At 36.3% G+C, this 16,619-nt stretch overlaps 1 protein-coding gene and 1 long non-coding RNA gene across 4 annotated transcripts; one reads left to right on the top strand and one right to left on the bottom strand.

The window, feature by feature from the left end:
• The first annotated feature begins 1,432 nt into the window (after positions 1-1,432).
• On the top strand, positions 1,433-4,816 carry LOC117629104. Of its 3 annotated transcripts, XR_004586035.1 has the most exons (6): positions 1,433-2,470; positions 3,014-3,213; positions 3,517-3,596; positions 3,733-3,876; positions 4,273-4,330; positions 4,410-4,816. It is a non-coding gene; the product is annotated as an uncharacterized LOC117629104 (long non-coding RNA). The 3 variants fall into 3 exon arrangements; XR_004586034.1 differs by lacking the exon at positions 3,014-3,213 and having other exon boundaries at positions 3,733-3,830; XR_004586033.1 differs by lacking the exon at positions 3,014-3,213.
• Positions 4,817-7,700: 2,884 nt separating this feature from the next.
• On the bottom strand, positions 7,701-16,367 carry LOC117615349 (monothiol glutaredoxin-S17-like). Its single transcript, XM_034344421.1, has 3 exons — positions 16,215-16,367; positions 11,009-11,068; positions 7,701-8,198 (listed from the first exon to the last, which is right to left on the bottom strand). The coding sequence occupies exons 1-3, from the start codon at positions 16,365-16,367 to the stop codon at positions 7,701-7,703; spliced, it is 711 nt and encodes a 236-aa protein (XP_034200312.1).
• Positions 16,368-16,619: the final 252 nt, after the last annotated feature.

Below are 16,619 nucleotides of genomic sequence, written 5' to 3'. Positions count from 1 at the left end.
GCTTGCCCGGGCTGGAGCTGCTCCCAAGCCTACGGCCCCGTCCTGCCTGGGTTGGCCTCTTGCACTAGAGATGCTTTTATAAAGACCTCACTCTTTCTTCTTTCTACTAATGTGGGACAAATGTCCTTGAATTTCATTCAAATTTCCAACAATTCATCCGAAAATTTAATAATGCGGATATCAAGTCGTGTATCGAGTCATATCGGAAATTTCCACCCATAGTTAAAAGAATTGACGAACCCTAATTTTTTTCAAATGCTTATAATAATAAAGCAATGTCATCCTAGTGCATTATTCCATATTTTCTGTTTCTAATTGATCACCTGCTTCAGTTTAAGGCCCTCAAATTAGTTTAACAGTTTCACTCCTTCCTGAATTATACCAACCGAAACCCCTCATTCTCACACACACCACCACCACTTTGCTGTCGTCGCGGCCGACTACCCTTGAGCTGCTTGCTTGCCTTGCCTCCTATCATTTCAAGTTCCAAGTGAGTGGAAGAATTTATATTTTTAATGAAATTGATATATGTAGTGTGTTTGATGGATTAGAAGAATTTATTGATATTGATTGTTATTTGGATTAGAGTATAATATAATTGATTGATATTGTTATTGATATATAGCACACAGACAAGCTGTTCTTTGCTTACATTGAAGAAAAATTTGTTCAAAATTTAGGTTTTATTGTTCCCTGATCCTTGTTCATAGGTAAATTATTGCTCTAATTTTTAGTTGATTTATTATTATTGTTTCTAGCCTTCTTGTGTGTTGATGTGAATGTTGAGATTTTTGTTTGGAAATTAAAAAGACAGAGAAAGAAAAAGAAGAAGAGCTTGCTCAAAGTCTAAGAGTAGGATCTTTGAATAAATCTTTTCTTAAAACAAACAATGCTTCACTTGAAAATGGACAAACAGAAAGATATGCTCTTTTTCATTTGGTTTAAATTATGTATTTCTTGTTGGGTTATATTATTGATCTGTTGTATTTGCCTTGAATTCTACTGAAGTCCAACCAAAAAAAAAAAAAAAAGGGCTGAAAGGGAAAATCTGAAAAATTGGATCTGTCCTAGGCAGTGAATATATTAACACGACTTACACTCCGACCGCATGATTTACACTCCGAGGAGCCCACTTCCAGCACACCGCCAGGCCCATTAGTCATACCCATTTTAGTTCGTTTCAGCTCTTCGGTTGTACCGCAGCTTTGGGTTGAAGAAGCTTTCTTCAAGCTGAAACTCTGAGACGCTTCTCCGATCTTAGCCAGCCTACCGCAACGACAGCGCTTCGATCAATGAAGAGAATTAAACTACCATCAACCAACAGAAACAGACCCCCAAAACAAGAAGTCGACGATGAAGAAGAAGAGCATGAACAGAAACCCTACCTTCTGCAACTGCCAGAGCACATAATAATGGAGATCTTCTGACAAAAACTCTCATCCAATGCAAGCGAGTTCGCAAGTCTTGGCGTCGTTGGCTCTCAGACCCTCAATTCACCAAAGAACTATTTTCACGAACTCCCGCTTCCATTTTGATCACTGGATACTCGTGCCTGGGTCACTTCTTGGTCGACCTTGACAGGACCTGCAACCCAAAAGACGTCGTGTTGAAGCTTTCCTGTATAAACAAAAGTCTCCGAACTTTATGTAAGAGCATTGTAGGCTCGTGCAATGGCTTCCTCTGTCACCACGAAGTCCATCATCTCCACATCTCCAATCCTGTTACTGGTGAGTTTTTATCTCTCCCAACACCTTCAAAGCCTGATACGGTTGGAGGACGTTATGGTTTTGGGTTCAGCCCCACCAGTGATGTCTATAAGCTAGTTCGGATTATGCCTATACATAAACAAGTAATGGTTTTGACTGTTGGCTCTGGGATTTGGAGAGACATTGGGCACCCTCCCGACTCTTTTGATGGAGAAACGTTGGGGAAACCTTGTGCCTACCAAAACTATTTTGATAGTATGAATGATCATGGGACTTATGTCAATGGGTTTCTTCATTGGATTGGGTTCTTCATTGGATTGGGTAGGGGGACCCATCTCGTTTGGCATGGGCCTTTGATGTTGAAAGTGAGCGGTTCCAAGAGTTACCACTACCACCCTGTTCCTATGATCCGAGAACAATTTGTTTTAAGCTCGGAGTATTGAAAGGTTGGCTCTCTGTCATTAACTTGAGTGATGTTATCAGTGTTTGGGTGATGAAGGATTATGGGGTGAAGGAGTCTTGGTCTAAAGAGCACGAGTTTAAAGACCCAGTTGGTTATTTTGTCACTTTCATGTTGAAAGCTATTACTGAGGAAGGGCAAATTTTGGGGATACATCGGGATAGATTGCAGGCTTATACTACCACAACAACGGGCCTTGTGACGGTTGAGGTTGATGGATTACCTTCGTGGATTTCGGAGGCATGGGACCTTGTTCCGAGCTTTGTTTCACTTAAGGATATTGCCAGAGGGTTGCAGCTTGAAGGTACCATATGTCAATTCTAAGCATTTTGTATTTCTTGCTCTGTGCAATTTGAACTTTTCAAAGTCATTTTTTGTTTAGTTTCTCCCATTTAGTTGCATGACCCCTTGTGTTATGTTGGATCCATCCAATTATTGTTTTGTCAGCTGTTACTGAGAAATGGGTATTAGAGGAAAGAGATTTGTTTATTTCTTAATTAATGGCTTAACATTCTAACTTCTGTCAAATGTTATTCTAGATACGAAAGCTGCAGTGTCATAATTAATTTTGCCTTCTTAAGCAAGATGTAGTTTGTCGAATTAATGTTCTTTTCTCCTCTGCAATTGGTGGATTACATGCCCACTAAATTGCACAGTTTTCTCTAATGATGTAAACTTTCATATTTTCGTTTCAGAAAAAACAAACTTCTGACAAATGTTAGTTTGGATCTTGTAATTTGAATTGATGGAGAGGAGAGTATTTTGGAATTGGTTTCCATTGTTGCAGAGTTGGAATATTTTATTTTCCTTGCCCTTGTTCTTTACAATTGTGGTGGAAATTGTTTAGGGAGATGAAGCCAGATGGGTTATCCCAAAGGGGTGTTTTGAAGTTCTGATCACCGAGTTTGAGGGTTTTGGGAGGAGGAAGAAAGCCAAAACATTATGCGGGTGTTGCTTGTTGACATTTTCCAGGAACAATTTGGATGGAGCGCAATAAGAATATTTGAGGATTATAAGGACACGGGGGTAAATGAACTCTGGGACAGAGTGAGTTTCTGGGAATCTTTCGGCTATGTTTAGGGATTATTACCATCCTACTATAATGTTGGATTTGTGAGCAGTTGCGAAGTGAAATTGGATATTTCAAATTTAGAGCTTTTTGTTTCTTACCTTTTTTTTTTTTTTTAAGTGTTTTCTCTTTTACCTCATATTATGGAGTCCTTATCCACTCCTTCTAATTAGCTTTCCCACTTATAACTTAGTAGTCATTTTCATTTCTTTTTGGTTTCTTCTTAATACCCTACTTGGTATTTTTGGTTGTTCTTTGACATGAGTTGGTTGAAAATTTAGGTGAAAACGTTGAACCAGTAGAGCTTGAGGAGGCTGCCATGAGAAGTAGTCTCATTCAACAAATTGTTGTGGTCGGCCAGGTTGAGTTTCAGCAGCTTTCTTTTGTTCTTTTCCTTTTTCTGTATTGGACTTTCCAGAACTGTAGTTATCTATATTCTGGCACTTTTAAGAGGCCACGTACTGATTTTATGCATTTGGTGGCATTCCTGTATGTAGGATCAACGGCGACTTGGGGCAATAATTGTTCCAAACAAAGGAGGTTTTACTTGCAGCCAAAAAGTTGTCTATTGTAGATGTTAATGCCTCAGACCTCAGTAAGGATAAAATGACAAGCCTGCTATATGAAGAATTAAGAAAATGGTAAAATTTATTTTTCAATTATTTCGGATATAATGGATGGACTGTGTGACTGTGCATGTCAAACCTTGGCTCAACATGCAACTTAATTGTGCTTACTAGAATTAATTACTCAATGATAGGTTATCTTGGAAATAAAAATATGTTTCTTCTTATATACTCATGCAAATAATTGTCGTAATTAAAAAACCATCAAACACCCTCGTATCGTCGAGGTTCATAAAGAAAAAACATAAATCCATACGATTTAAACAATCATAGAAAATTAAGAAACCAAAAAGGACTATGGCCTATGGCCCTCAGAGGCCATCCAAATCCAGTAAGGAACAATAGCAGACCTTGTAGGCTATTGCACTCTGATGTTTTTTTTCCTTATAGTTTTCCTTTAATTTCATGCAGGACTTCAGGGTGTTCATTTCAAATTGGACCAATCTTGATTGTGGATGAGCCCTTTACGGTAAAATATCATTGCAAGCATTGTCATTCCAGTTACAAATGTGACTGGCTGGCTGATTAATTGTACATTTTTATTGCAGATTGATAGTGGTTTAATGACTCCAACTATGAAAATACGAAGGGACAGAGTTGCGGCACAGTACAAGGAGCAAATAGAGAATCTGTACAAGTAAACCTCTTTATCCAGGAATTTGCAGAAGCACTTTGAAGTGCATGTACTTTTTATGAAATAAGTTTAGCAAGCCCTTGGTGTATAGCCGTTCCAATAAACTTTTGAGTCCTTATTTATGTAAGTTCCTTGCTATCTCTTCAAACCTCATTCATTATTAGAATCTGTATATGAAAAGCAGCATATATCCTAGGTACAAGGAACAGTAGCCAGTGCAAGACTTCCAACTTCCTTTGATTATTTAAGTTCCTGGCTTTAATCTTGAATACGTTTATATGTAATATTTGTAATAATTTAATGTACTTTGTACAGTACTTATCTTTGGCCTTCGTATTCTGTAACAGTAACAGACAAGAATGCTTATGTGTGCATTTCTTACTTCATACCTGCACGGGAGGTAACTGTGTGCGGCAGCAGTTGCATACCCTACTCAGTTTTGTTTACTTCATATTTTTCTTTCTGAGACAAGGTTAGGTAAGCCCCTTCTTAAACAGATGTTGCCAGAGGGAGGCGTCCAATAGATTAAAAATACAAATCAATTTTGTTTACTTCATATTTTTCTTCCTGACTTTTTTTGTTTTTGTTTTACCCTCTGCTACTAATTTTCGTGATGTGTATATGATTTTTAAAACAAATGGTATTTCCCATAAACAAATTCCTCTTTTATGAGTTGACTCACGACGATTTTGAATTTCTTTTAGCCCCGTTTAGTTTATGGGATAGAAGACTTGGGGATGGAAAATCAATTGCCTCTGATTTTTATTCAGGATGCATGTCAGTTGATTTTATGAGCCCTGGTAAGGCTCCATGCACCCCTAGTTGCCCCAACAACATTCATCATTAAATCAATGAGAATAATTTGTATGTAAATGGTAGCACCATGTAGTTTGAGTTTTCTTTCCATCATGCTGGTAATTGTAGGATTTATTTTGAGTGTTGTTATTTCCACTTTATCTTCCTACTCACCGTGTAAATTTAAATATTTTTTTATAAAAAAAAAAAGAGAAAAAAGATACCAACACTCTCTTTGCTTGCACCTTGAAGATAGTAGCTTATGGTTTTCCCATCCTTTAATGAAAGAAGAGATAAAATAAGAAGTGGAAATAGCAGCACTCTTCATTTTAATATAAATTGTTAATAAGGAGATTCCAATACACGTGGGGAGCACATTCGCTCTAACCAACTCGGGCAAGTCCATGTCTATGTTAATTTCTTGTGTAATTAGTTCTACAAAAGAGTGTAAATTAAAATTTCCAATTAATTTAAAAATCCAAAAAATTATACCAAAATGTTTCATACCTATTAGCCAGGCCCCGTTTTTTTTTTTTTTTTGGTTCTATTGAATTTTATAGAAACCTCATAAACATAGGCAACGAAAAACAAAGGGAAAGTAAACACCATAAACGAAACCAAGGTGGAAACAGGGCCACAGAGAACACACTAGGAGCTCATACACAGCAAACCTGTTTCCCACAGAAAAATAAAAAAGTTGGGGAGCAAGGCAGGCCGTCATACACCAACACATAGGGGCGGACAGATTGAGGGACAAGAGGGGTCGCTTGACCCCATGAACTGGCCGTAAACATGGCTGTGGAGGTCTGAACAGACCCCATGGTCAGCAGAACAACGACCCCAAGATGCACGCAAGGTGCTCGACGAAAGGCCACAAAGGCCCCTGCGCGCTGGGCAATTTTTTGTTTTCAAACTTCTTGGCCAAAACGACGTCATTTTAGTCCAGGAGGTTTCAAATTTGTTTAATGACCTGGTTTTGTTTGAGCCAGGCTTAAATAATAAAAAACCCAAGGCCCCCAAAACCCTTTTTTTTTTTTTGGATCAAATAGAAACTTCATCAGATAAACTTCAATGTTACAATTAAAGACATCAATAAGACATCTAAAATACCAATCCCACAAGGGCAACAAACTAACTTGCTAAAAGCAAAACTAAAGCGGACAAAAGCCGCACTAAAACTAATAGCCCACATCATCACAATTAGCCATAATCCCAAACAAAGCCCAGAAACCCAACATAACCAAAACCCTAAATCAACCCATGAGTCTAAACAAACTCTACCACCACCACCTAAAGAAGTGCCGTCAGGCCACACCCACCACCGCATCCATAACATATCTGGGGAAAATATGATTTCCAATGATCTACCTGCGCATAAGAGCGAACAAATAAACGAAAATAATAACTTTGCCAATAAACAATTGAGTGATTTGCAGCAACCTTCGTCAAAGAAGATGTAAATCAAATTTAAAGAACATGAGCGGCGTTAGGGAGCAGAGCCAAAACCCTTAATTGAATCCTAGTTAGTTGCTTGTGGAAAAATATTTGGCTCATAAACCCATTAAAATTTGGAAGAAAACTTACAAGTATGTCAAACAAAATTTACATTATTTTGACGTTTAAATATTCGTCAAACAAACTTGCATTATTTGACGAATAATGTTCACCCACTTGCATGTTTAACGTCAAGGAACGCCTGAAGAAGAAATCAAAGTTGCCATCAGTGAACAACTGCGTGCACCTTTCCATGGTACATACATAGACCACATGTTACACATTTTCATATCCGAAAAAAAATATAATATAAAAAAGAAAAAAAGAAAAAGAAAAGAGAGGACACATTCGTTACTGAAAAGAAGAAAAGATTTACAAAATTTTGTTATGTTAAGCTCATGGTTCCTCTATACCAAAGGTGTCTAGTTCTTGATTAGTGAGATGTCTATTATTCCTATCGGAATTTGCCCAGAAAGACATTTATGATGAGTTTATACAGTTCAATGGCTTCATCTAATTTCGAATGCACTCTAATTTCGGATGCGCTCTATGTTTGATGTATAGTGTTTTGTGTTCTATGAGAGCACAACTAAATTTACAAGTTGCTTTAACATATATATACAACATGTCAAACGGTCTAATAAAAGAACACTAACCATATGACAATAATATAAGCTCCAACCAAACGAGTATAGAAATTTGTAAAAGATAAATGATCTACCAAGATTTCAAATAAAAGCTGCGATATCATAATATTAAAAAAGTCACTACATTGCAAATCAAAATCCAACAAAGGCTCACTCTCTGGGGAGCCAAAAATGAAAAGTTTCACTCTTCTTTCAAAATCAAAATCACCTTACTTTCTCTTGTGCAGCCTTTCAGAGTTTTCCCTTGTGCAACTTTTCTTTTGTGCATTCTAATAAAAAAATTCTTTTCTTGTGCTTTCACTTGGGCAACTCTTCATTAAAGTTCCTATGTGACGGAAACCACGAGCTCTCCCTTGGAAGTAAATCTGTGGTAATAGAGACCAGTTAGAATACTTCTGTATCCCCTCCAGGACTTCATTGTCCGTAAGAAGATCGAAACTTCCAAATTCGACCTTATGTTTCTTAAAAATGTTAACAGCCATTTTGCTAAATCTACATTTGGGCTCCTCAGGGGTTCCTTTCATGAAAAGCATGACTCGATTAGAGTCAATCAGCTTCTGCAGTCGCCTTTTCAAGGCATCATCAAGGCCATTTTGAGCTTGAATTTGCTCCTCAGAAGATCCAGTTTCTTTTGCTAACTCTTGGACTGTGTCAAGGTTGGCAGGAGCAGCAGGTTCTCCAGCCTTAACTGACCCAACAACCCTAGCAACTTTAGTGGCCAAACTAGGTGGATCTACACGTTCTGATGTATCAACGACCTTTCCATCCTGACAAAAGAGAACACAAACAAAAAATGACCAAGAGAATAACAAGATACAGAACAATCGTAGAACCCAAGCCAACAACAACAGTTTTATCAGCAACAAAGTTCTTTTTCCAATCATCATTTAACTCATACTTGCATGCATTTCTAGTTATCCAATTAAAGTAAGCGATATATTGCATGGGACATCTAAGTTTCTAGTTCATCTTCTAAACTGTTGAGTTAATGATCATAAATCCTGTGACAAAAAACGCAACAGTCCCAGGCTTGAGCACATGATTCATAAACACCTAAAATTCTCTCGAATCTAGTAATCACTTTTGGGGGTGGATATAGTCGTTTGAATTGAATTGATAAAGGTTTCACTACCACAATATTGAGCAATAATCACTATTATTGTAACCCATTCACTAACTAATGGATGTTTTAATAATAAAAACAAGGGATGGGTGGTTCACATCTCTCTTCGGCGTCGGCCCCACTACCTCTCTCTCAACTCTAACTCCATCTCTCTCTCTCTCTCTACGGTACCCTTTTCTACCAATCCTCTCACATTCCTTAAAACACCTCAAGTTACGTCGTGTGCAATTCTGCATGCTGTTAAATTCTTCATTATCTTCGTCTTTTAGTTTCTCTCTATCTGTGTTTTTCTCTTACAAGTTCAATTTTTTTTCACTGATTTCAGAGATTCCAACTCTCCAAGAATCTCAAATTGCATCTATGATCCTGTTTTCTACACCATTTAAAAAAGGTTTTTATCACAAAACGTACCTGACGTTTGCGAAACTATCATATTGTATCCTTAAAGTTTTTTTGTATTACTCGTGGTCCTTAACGTTAATATGGGTACTCTTAAATAGTCCATCCATCAAAAAAATCGTGAGATCAACTCCCTTTTACTACCTCACGCTTCAAATATATTTTCTCGAGGTCGTCGTCAACATCATCAGACCCATTTCTATGCTTTTTCTGAGAAATGAGGTTTTTCAGTCGTGGGAAATTGGGCAGTAAAGCTTATCTATAGAAGTGATTGAGAGAAGATGGATGAGCAAATGAAAACTATCTAAAGGGGGAAGAGCTCAAGCAAAGTGTTCATATTTGGTTTGTTTCATGCGGTTGGTGTATGTATTTATTATAGAAAGGCTTTGAAATAGGTACTGTTGGTTTGTCTTATGTATGTTATTAGGGATTCAAATAGGTAATGAAGGAAAAAAGACTTCAATTGTTGGGATTGATTAAGTGTTTGTTCTGGCAGATCCTGACATGCTTACTCTTGAGATTCACTATGGTGGTAGACTGATGCAAGTTGCTATCGGAAAAGGGGAATATGAAGGGCAAAATGAGGGACAAGATGGGAATGGTACTAAAATTGGAGAAGTTAATGTGCAGGAAGAAAGGGAAAGAGCTGGGAATGCTAAGGGCAAATGAAGAGGGTGATGAAGAAGATGGAGGGAAATGGTTCCAAATTGGTGGCAAGTGGGTCTGAGGTAGGGATGAAAAAAATTCCCGCGGGGGCGGGTCCCTATCGGGTCCTCGACCCTAACTGGGGGAGATTTCAAGGCCAAATGGGTATCAGATAAGGGGATCCCCGAACTTGAAAAATCCCCAACGGATATGGGGAGGGGATGGTATTGGCGTCCCCATCCCCGAACCCGACCAGAATAAATATATATTTATATTTAAATAAATAAATAAAAAAATAATTATAATATTTATGTTTAACCCTAAGTTAACCTCCCTCTCCTAATTCTCCCTAATCTTCTTTGGAATTTCATATTGAAGTGATTTTGAATAGTTGAGTTGAACTTTATAGTTAATTTGGATGTGATGAATGATAAATTAATATGAAACTTAATGTTAAAATGTATAATAAATTTATTTTATACAAAAAAAAAAAAAAGGGGACGGGGGGAGATTCGGAGTTGGTATGGGGGATAGTCCCCCGACGGGGATGGGGACGGGGACGAGGATGAGGATTCCTTGAAACCTATTAAATAGGGATGGGGGTGGGGATGGTATTGTTATACCTGACCCATTGCCATCTCTAGTTTGAGGCGTTGAAGAGGTCAAAAGGGAGTTGATCTGAAGATTATATCCCTCATAAAATGGGGATTTAACGATTTTTTTTGACGGAGAGACTATTTAAGAGCACCTATATTAACGTTAGGGACCACGAGTGATACAAAAAAAATTTAAAGATACAATCTGATAATTTCACAAAAGTCAAGGACGTTTTGTGATAAAGCCTTTCAAAAACCCACAAATCTTCTGTGGGTTTTCAGATTGATCCGAGCAGCAGAGTCGCCATTGAAGTTCAGAGAACTTCATTTGTGTATTCGGATTAGATGAGGAGTAGAATATGTAATGTATTAATTGGCTGAGTTTTTTTGGTTTCTTTTTCTGGTATGGATATATGGTTATGTATTGGACGCCATACTAGTGTTTATATAATGAATGGCTTGTTGGATGAAGATGCTTATAAAGTTGGTTTTGCCTAAATTCTCGTTGTAATTACTCTTTTGATTGATTCTATTATTGCACACTACCCCAATATTGCAATTACAAATTATAAACCCCACTCTCACATTTTGAGTTTGGCATTATAACCTGAGGGTTGGTTACATGCTTCTAATATTGGGAGTTGAATTACATCCATTAAATATGTTAGTTGTCTTTTATATATAATCCAACAACTAGGAGATTAGAAATATATACTAAATTTTTAATTTAAATATTTACCGGAGAATCTCCCTATATTTATCCATAACAACAACAACAAATAAGCAAGCAAACATATATATATACTATGCATACCTTCACAAAGACAGACACATCAGAAACCGAATAAGGCTCAGGCTGTTCTTCAGCTTCAATCTACAATATTAATCAACAATTGGAAATTAAAAACAAAACACCATAAAAAAAAAAAACCAAGTTAGAGATGAAAAGTGGGCAAAGACCTCGTCCATGTGCTTCCAAGCCTCACACCTCAAAGGCCAAACCACGCTTCCAAATTCTAAACCTTCCCAAACGCACAAAAACAAAGAGAGAGATGGAGACAGAGAAGGAAAAGACAGACTATATATAAAGGCATAATTTAGGGAAACCCTTTTTTTTTTTTTTTTCCCCCCAAACAATTTACAGAGACTTTCAAAATATTAAGAAATACCATTTATTAATTAGACTTCTAAAACAAGATAACTTAATTAATATGAAATAAAATAAAATAATAGAAGCGAAATTTTAATATATAAAAAGTTAAACATAGTAGGTATTTTTTTTTAAAATATTTACTATCTTTGTAGTTTTTTTATAATTATTTTTATATTTCAAAATCATATTCCTTCTGAAAAAAGACTTTAATTCACAAATCAATATTCACTATCTTTATTGCTTTCGTCCTCTTGACGTTGGTCATATATCTTCTTTTTTGTTTTAAAATTACAACCTATTCAATTAGGATAGTAAAAGTCTAATGGTATTCAATTGAGATTTTAAGTAATTAATAAAAGTCTAGTGGTATTCAATTATAATTTTTAAATAATTAATAAAAGTCCGGTGGTATTCAATTAGGACTTTTAAAAGATAAGAAAAAGTACCACGGTATTCAAAAACTTATTGATTTTAATGTATTTCATTAAATGGTGTATTGTGTTAGATTTTTGAGTGTGTGATATAAATACCAAATAACATAACAAATCCCACCCACCTATGCCTGATTCTCAACTATGCTCTCATTCTTTTTTTTTTTCCCACTATTTTTTCAAGATTTCTACTGTACAAAAAAATAAATAAAACCTTTCATAAGAGAGACGATAAAGACACATTAACAAGAGATAAGATATTGCCTCTTCTGGAGTTAATAAGCATTTTCCAATGGCTCTTCTTTCCTTAAAGACAAGCTTCTTTGGAGCAAAATTATTTTTTCGGTGCTTTTTTAAGAATCTCCTACTTTTTGGGGATGAAAATATCGAAAGCATAGATGTTAAGAAGTCATTAGATAACATTAATTTTCCAAACTTTGGCCTCTTGAACTATTTCAAAATCTAAACCGTTGAAACAAATAGTTGTCAAAGTGATTGTTCAAGAACAGCTGGTGTAAAGGCATAACTACTTGGGTGACACTCAAGAACATTTCACATATTCATGATGATTTTCTATCTACATTCTTGATTCAGCTCTGACTTGCTCTCATGTCACAATCAAGATATTTCCTTGTATATAGTGTAATATTGGTATATATGCCTTTAGGTTATGTATTTATATGAATGATGCTGGGTGATAGAGTTCAAACTTGTATAGAAATAATATAAGTAAAATCCTGTAATTGCAATATATTAAAATCATAAGTAAAATCCTAATTGAATTAAAATCATAAGTAAAATCATGTAATTGGAATCTATTAAAATCATATAATTATAAATTTGGCTGAAATTCGTTACATTAAAATCATGTAATTAAAATCTCAATTAAATACACCCAACGTGTTGCTTTTTTTTCTCAATAAAGTTTTATCCCTATTCTTTATAAAAAAAGGAGTAGGAGGAGTTAACACAAGAAGCGAACCCTGATACTACCCCATGTGCAAAATGAGATTTCTTGAATAAATAATGAAAGAAATATATATGTGTTTTTATTCTGAATAATAAAACCCGCCACTGTAGATCACCATGCATGCAGGGTGGAGAAGTTATTTTGCATAATTCATTGGGACTTTAAACCCAAACGTCTGTACGACATTGTGCTTATTAAGAAAAAGAAAAAAAGACAAAGAAAAAGGCATGTTTTTCCCAATGGATAATTATTTACAATTATTTTTCTGTTTCGTTGACTTCTTTTGTTGTTTTCACTAAGAAAATGGAAAGGGCTCGTCCGGTAACGTTTTCGAAGAATATTTTCAGAGAATGAAAACAAGAAAACGAATTTGCATTATCAGAAAATGAAAATGTGTCTGATAGATTAATTGGAAAATATTTTCAGAAAATAAAAACAGTGAAAATGTGTCTGGTAGAACAATTTAATAATAACAAAAACAAAGAATTTGTAATTTTAATTAAAATGCATTATTTTTTTTAATACAACATTATGTAAATCAATATGTGAGTTTCAAAAATAAAAAATAAAAAAAATCGCATGTATATTAGTTTTCAAAAGTATTATTTTAATCATCTAAAAGAATATCATTTAAAAAATAGAATAAAATTCTAAAGTATAAAACTAGAATTATCTTTTAAAATAAATTAAAATGAAACCTTAACCCAACCTTCTCTCTGCAAACCCACCCTAATTCTATCGCTTCCCACACGCCCCCATTGAAGAATCAGACAAACCCCCTCCCCTTATTTTTCACTCTCTCTTTATGCCGACGCACCCTCTCTCTGTCTCTGTCTCTGTCTCTCACTGCAACCTCACCTTCCAGTAGCTTCCCAGCTCCTTCTCCTTTTCTTAGACTGAAAATTGATTCGGCAATTAGTTGTTCAATGATGGTGGTTCAATTCAATTGCGTAGAGATTCTGTTGGGTTCAATTGAGTGGCGGTGATGTCATTCTGGTTCGATGGGGTGGTGGTGATTTTGATTGGTTGATGGTGGTGGTTCAAGCTCTGTGTGTGGTTCTGTGCTGGCAGCACTTGATGGTGGTTTTGGTTTGATGGGGAGAGAAGATTGAGCGAGAGAAATAGTGTGTTTTCAGTGTTTGTTTCCTGTGAAAATGAATAACAGCTTTTTTCTGTTTTCTAGAAGTACATGTGAAGTTGTTCTTATTTTCTTAAAATGTTTTCCGTGTTTTTTGTTTGTTTATGTTCTCTCAAAATGAAAATGGGCTCTCAAAACTTAAATGAACGGGGCCTAAGCTTTTTACCCAATAAAATTCAAATTTTTACTCAGGTAAAGGGATGGGGCACAACAAATATCGTTGTTATCTATAATAAAGGTTGCAAAGAAATATATATTGGTGTCGGTACGAGGTCTACATTTGGTGGGATAAAAGGATCTATAGTGGGTGAGGATGCAAAAAAAAATTTCTTTATGGAGAGTTGCAATGTATTTGCAACTCTGATGGGTTATTCCAGCGAGAATGCAAAGGTAAAAAAATCCCACATTCACTGCCCCCCTCCAAATTATTGGTTTTGAAGGGGAACCTCAACTTCCTTCATAGTATTAGAGAGACCCAAGTGTGAAAGCCCAAAGGCCACATGTGCTTCATGTCACCCTATATATATTGTCCAAGTGTTGGGCTTGAAAATTCGCCACACATGCTGGGTAGGGATGGCAACGGGTCAGGTAGGGACAAGGTATGGCAATACCATCCCCATCCCTAAACTTATCCCTGTTTAATAGGTTTCGGGGAATCCCCGTACATGTCCCCGTCGGGGAACTATCCCTCATACCCGCCCCGAATTCCCGATTTCTTTTTTTTTTTTTTTGCAAAAAATATATATCATACATTTGAACATTAAGTTTTATATTAAATTGTCATTCAACACATCCAAATTAACGATAAAGTTCAACTCAACTATTTAAAATCACATCAATTCAATTGACAAAACAAATATATATATAATCCAAATCTTGATCATGATCATCTTACAAATTTTGGAATCTCACAAAAATAAATAAACCTACAACTTAATAAAAAGTAAGCGCAAATATTATAAATATGAACATATATTAGGAAGAATTAGAAGAAGGAGGTTAACTTAGGGTTAAGTATAAATATTATAACTATTTATTTATATATTTAAATATAAACGTATATATTTCTAGGTCCTCTCCATACCCGTTTTGCCCTGAAATCTCCCCCTACTAGGGTCGAGGACTGGCCCCCTTGGGGATTTCTGCCATCCCTTTGTCGTGGAAGAATGTGAAAGTAAAAATCCCACATTATCAGAATTTCATACATTGTGAAAATATGTAAGATTATGTGAACGACTACTTAACATCATATGAGAAAATAGTCAATGGCATCCATGATGCACCAAAAATAACCCATAAGTATATTCATGATTGGCAAAAATTGACACAGAAATTATTTCAGGGATCTATTTATATGGTTGGATGGGATGCAGATGGTCTTCTTCATGTATATAAAGTTGATTCTTCTGGACCAGTGATAAAATCCAAATTTAAACGTTGCTATGGATTTGCGAGTGGAATCGGTGGTAGACAAGTTCATGAAAACTTCAAGAGCTTTATCCAAACTTTGCTATGGATTTGCGAGTGGAACTGGTGCACTACTACATTTTAGTATTTGCGCGACGAATCCAATTTCGTCGCGCAAATTAACATATAGTCGCACAAATAAAAGCGTGACAGAAAAATCGTCGCACGTAATCTGTTGCGCAAAGATCGTGAAGAAAGACTATGCGCGACAGATTTTATCACTCGTCGCGCATTTTTGTGCGACGGTTATCCTTCGTTACACAAAAGGTTCAGAGGCGACGGAATCATTCGTCGCACAAAATTACGCGCGACGAAAGCAGATTCGTCGCCACAACAATGCACGGCGAATAGTTTTCGTAGCGCAAGACGTCCCGTAGACATTTGCGGCACCAAGAGTTTATCGTCGCGCAATTCGGTACACGTATTGCGCGACGAAACTATGTTGTCTCGTTAGCTTTTGCGCGACGGTAAACTGCGTCGCACTGTACGTGCCTAAAAATTTTGCGCGACGCAATACTGTTGTCGCGGTAATCTATTTTAGCGATGAAAACTTTCGTCGCGCAAAAATAATTATATGTATTTAAAAAAATGAAACATTATTTTTTCGGAATATATAAATTTGAGCGACGACAAACCTTTCATCGCGCAAAATTAATATATAATTATAATATTACTTTTGTTTTATTTTATAAAAAATAAATTTGGTTTTTTTTTTTTGGGTAATAAAATGAAATTTCAATAATAAAAAAATTTAAGTAAATAAAAAATTTATTTTATAAAATAAATGTATGCTACAAGAGAAAGATTTAAAAAATAATTACGAAAATAAAAAAACTAATCGAATAATGTTCCAAAATCTACATTATCGTCTGGCACATGCGGTTCAGAGGTCTGGGGATCTACACGGGCCGGCATCTGGTGGGGATGCTCGGGATGGATGGGCTCGGAGGTCGGCACATCAAAATTTGGGACTGGAATGCCGGACTGTGCGAGAGACTGCCAAATGACCGACATCTGGGTCCGAAGTGTGGCCACCTCTGCTGTCAAAGAAGTGACTTGACTGTTTGACTGCGTTGATGAACGGGGTCTGGGTTCCCTCCGCCTGGCATTCCCCATCCCTCGACAATATGTCCCCGGTCTCCTCCCTAGAGTCTGATCCAATGTCTCCGTCAAGATCTGAAACCCAGCATCCTGTGGAGGATCCACAAACTCGATCGGAGTATCGGGAGGAAGTTGGGAGGCGGACTCCTGAAGAACCAACTGGCT

This window comes from Prunus dulcis, chromosome 1 (assembly GCF_902201215.1).
Source record: "Prunus dulcis chromosome 1, ALMONDv2, whole genome shotgun sequence".
In the NCBI taxonomy this organism is placed as follows: domain Eukaryota; kingdom Viridiplantae; phylum Streptophyta; class Magnoliopsida; order Rosales; family Rosaceae; genus Prunus; species Prunus dulcis.
Note: the sequence above shows the minus strand (reverse complement) of the source record. Positions and strands in the feature narration are given on the sequence as shown.

What these genes read in the sequence shown, in the direction of transcription:
- LOC117615349 (XM_034344421.1), bottom strand. Translation starts at nt 16,367, where the DNA reads ATGTCGGTCATTTGGCAGTCTCTCGCACAGTCCGGCATTCCAGTCCCA. An exon ending in CGCATGTGCCAGACGATAAT is followed by an intron (nt 11,069 to 16,214) that starts GTAGATTTTGGA and finishes TTAATATTGTAG; the next exon opens with ATTGAAGCTGAAGAACAGCC. An exon ending in ATGTGTCTGTCTTTGTGAAG is followed by an intron (nt 8,199 to 11,008) that starts GTATGCATAGTA and finishes CTCTTTTGTCAG; the next exon opens with GATGGAAAGGTCGTTGATAC.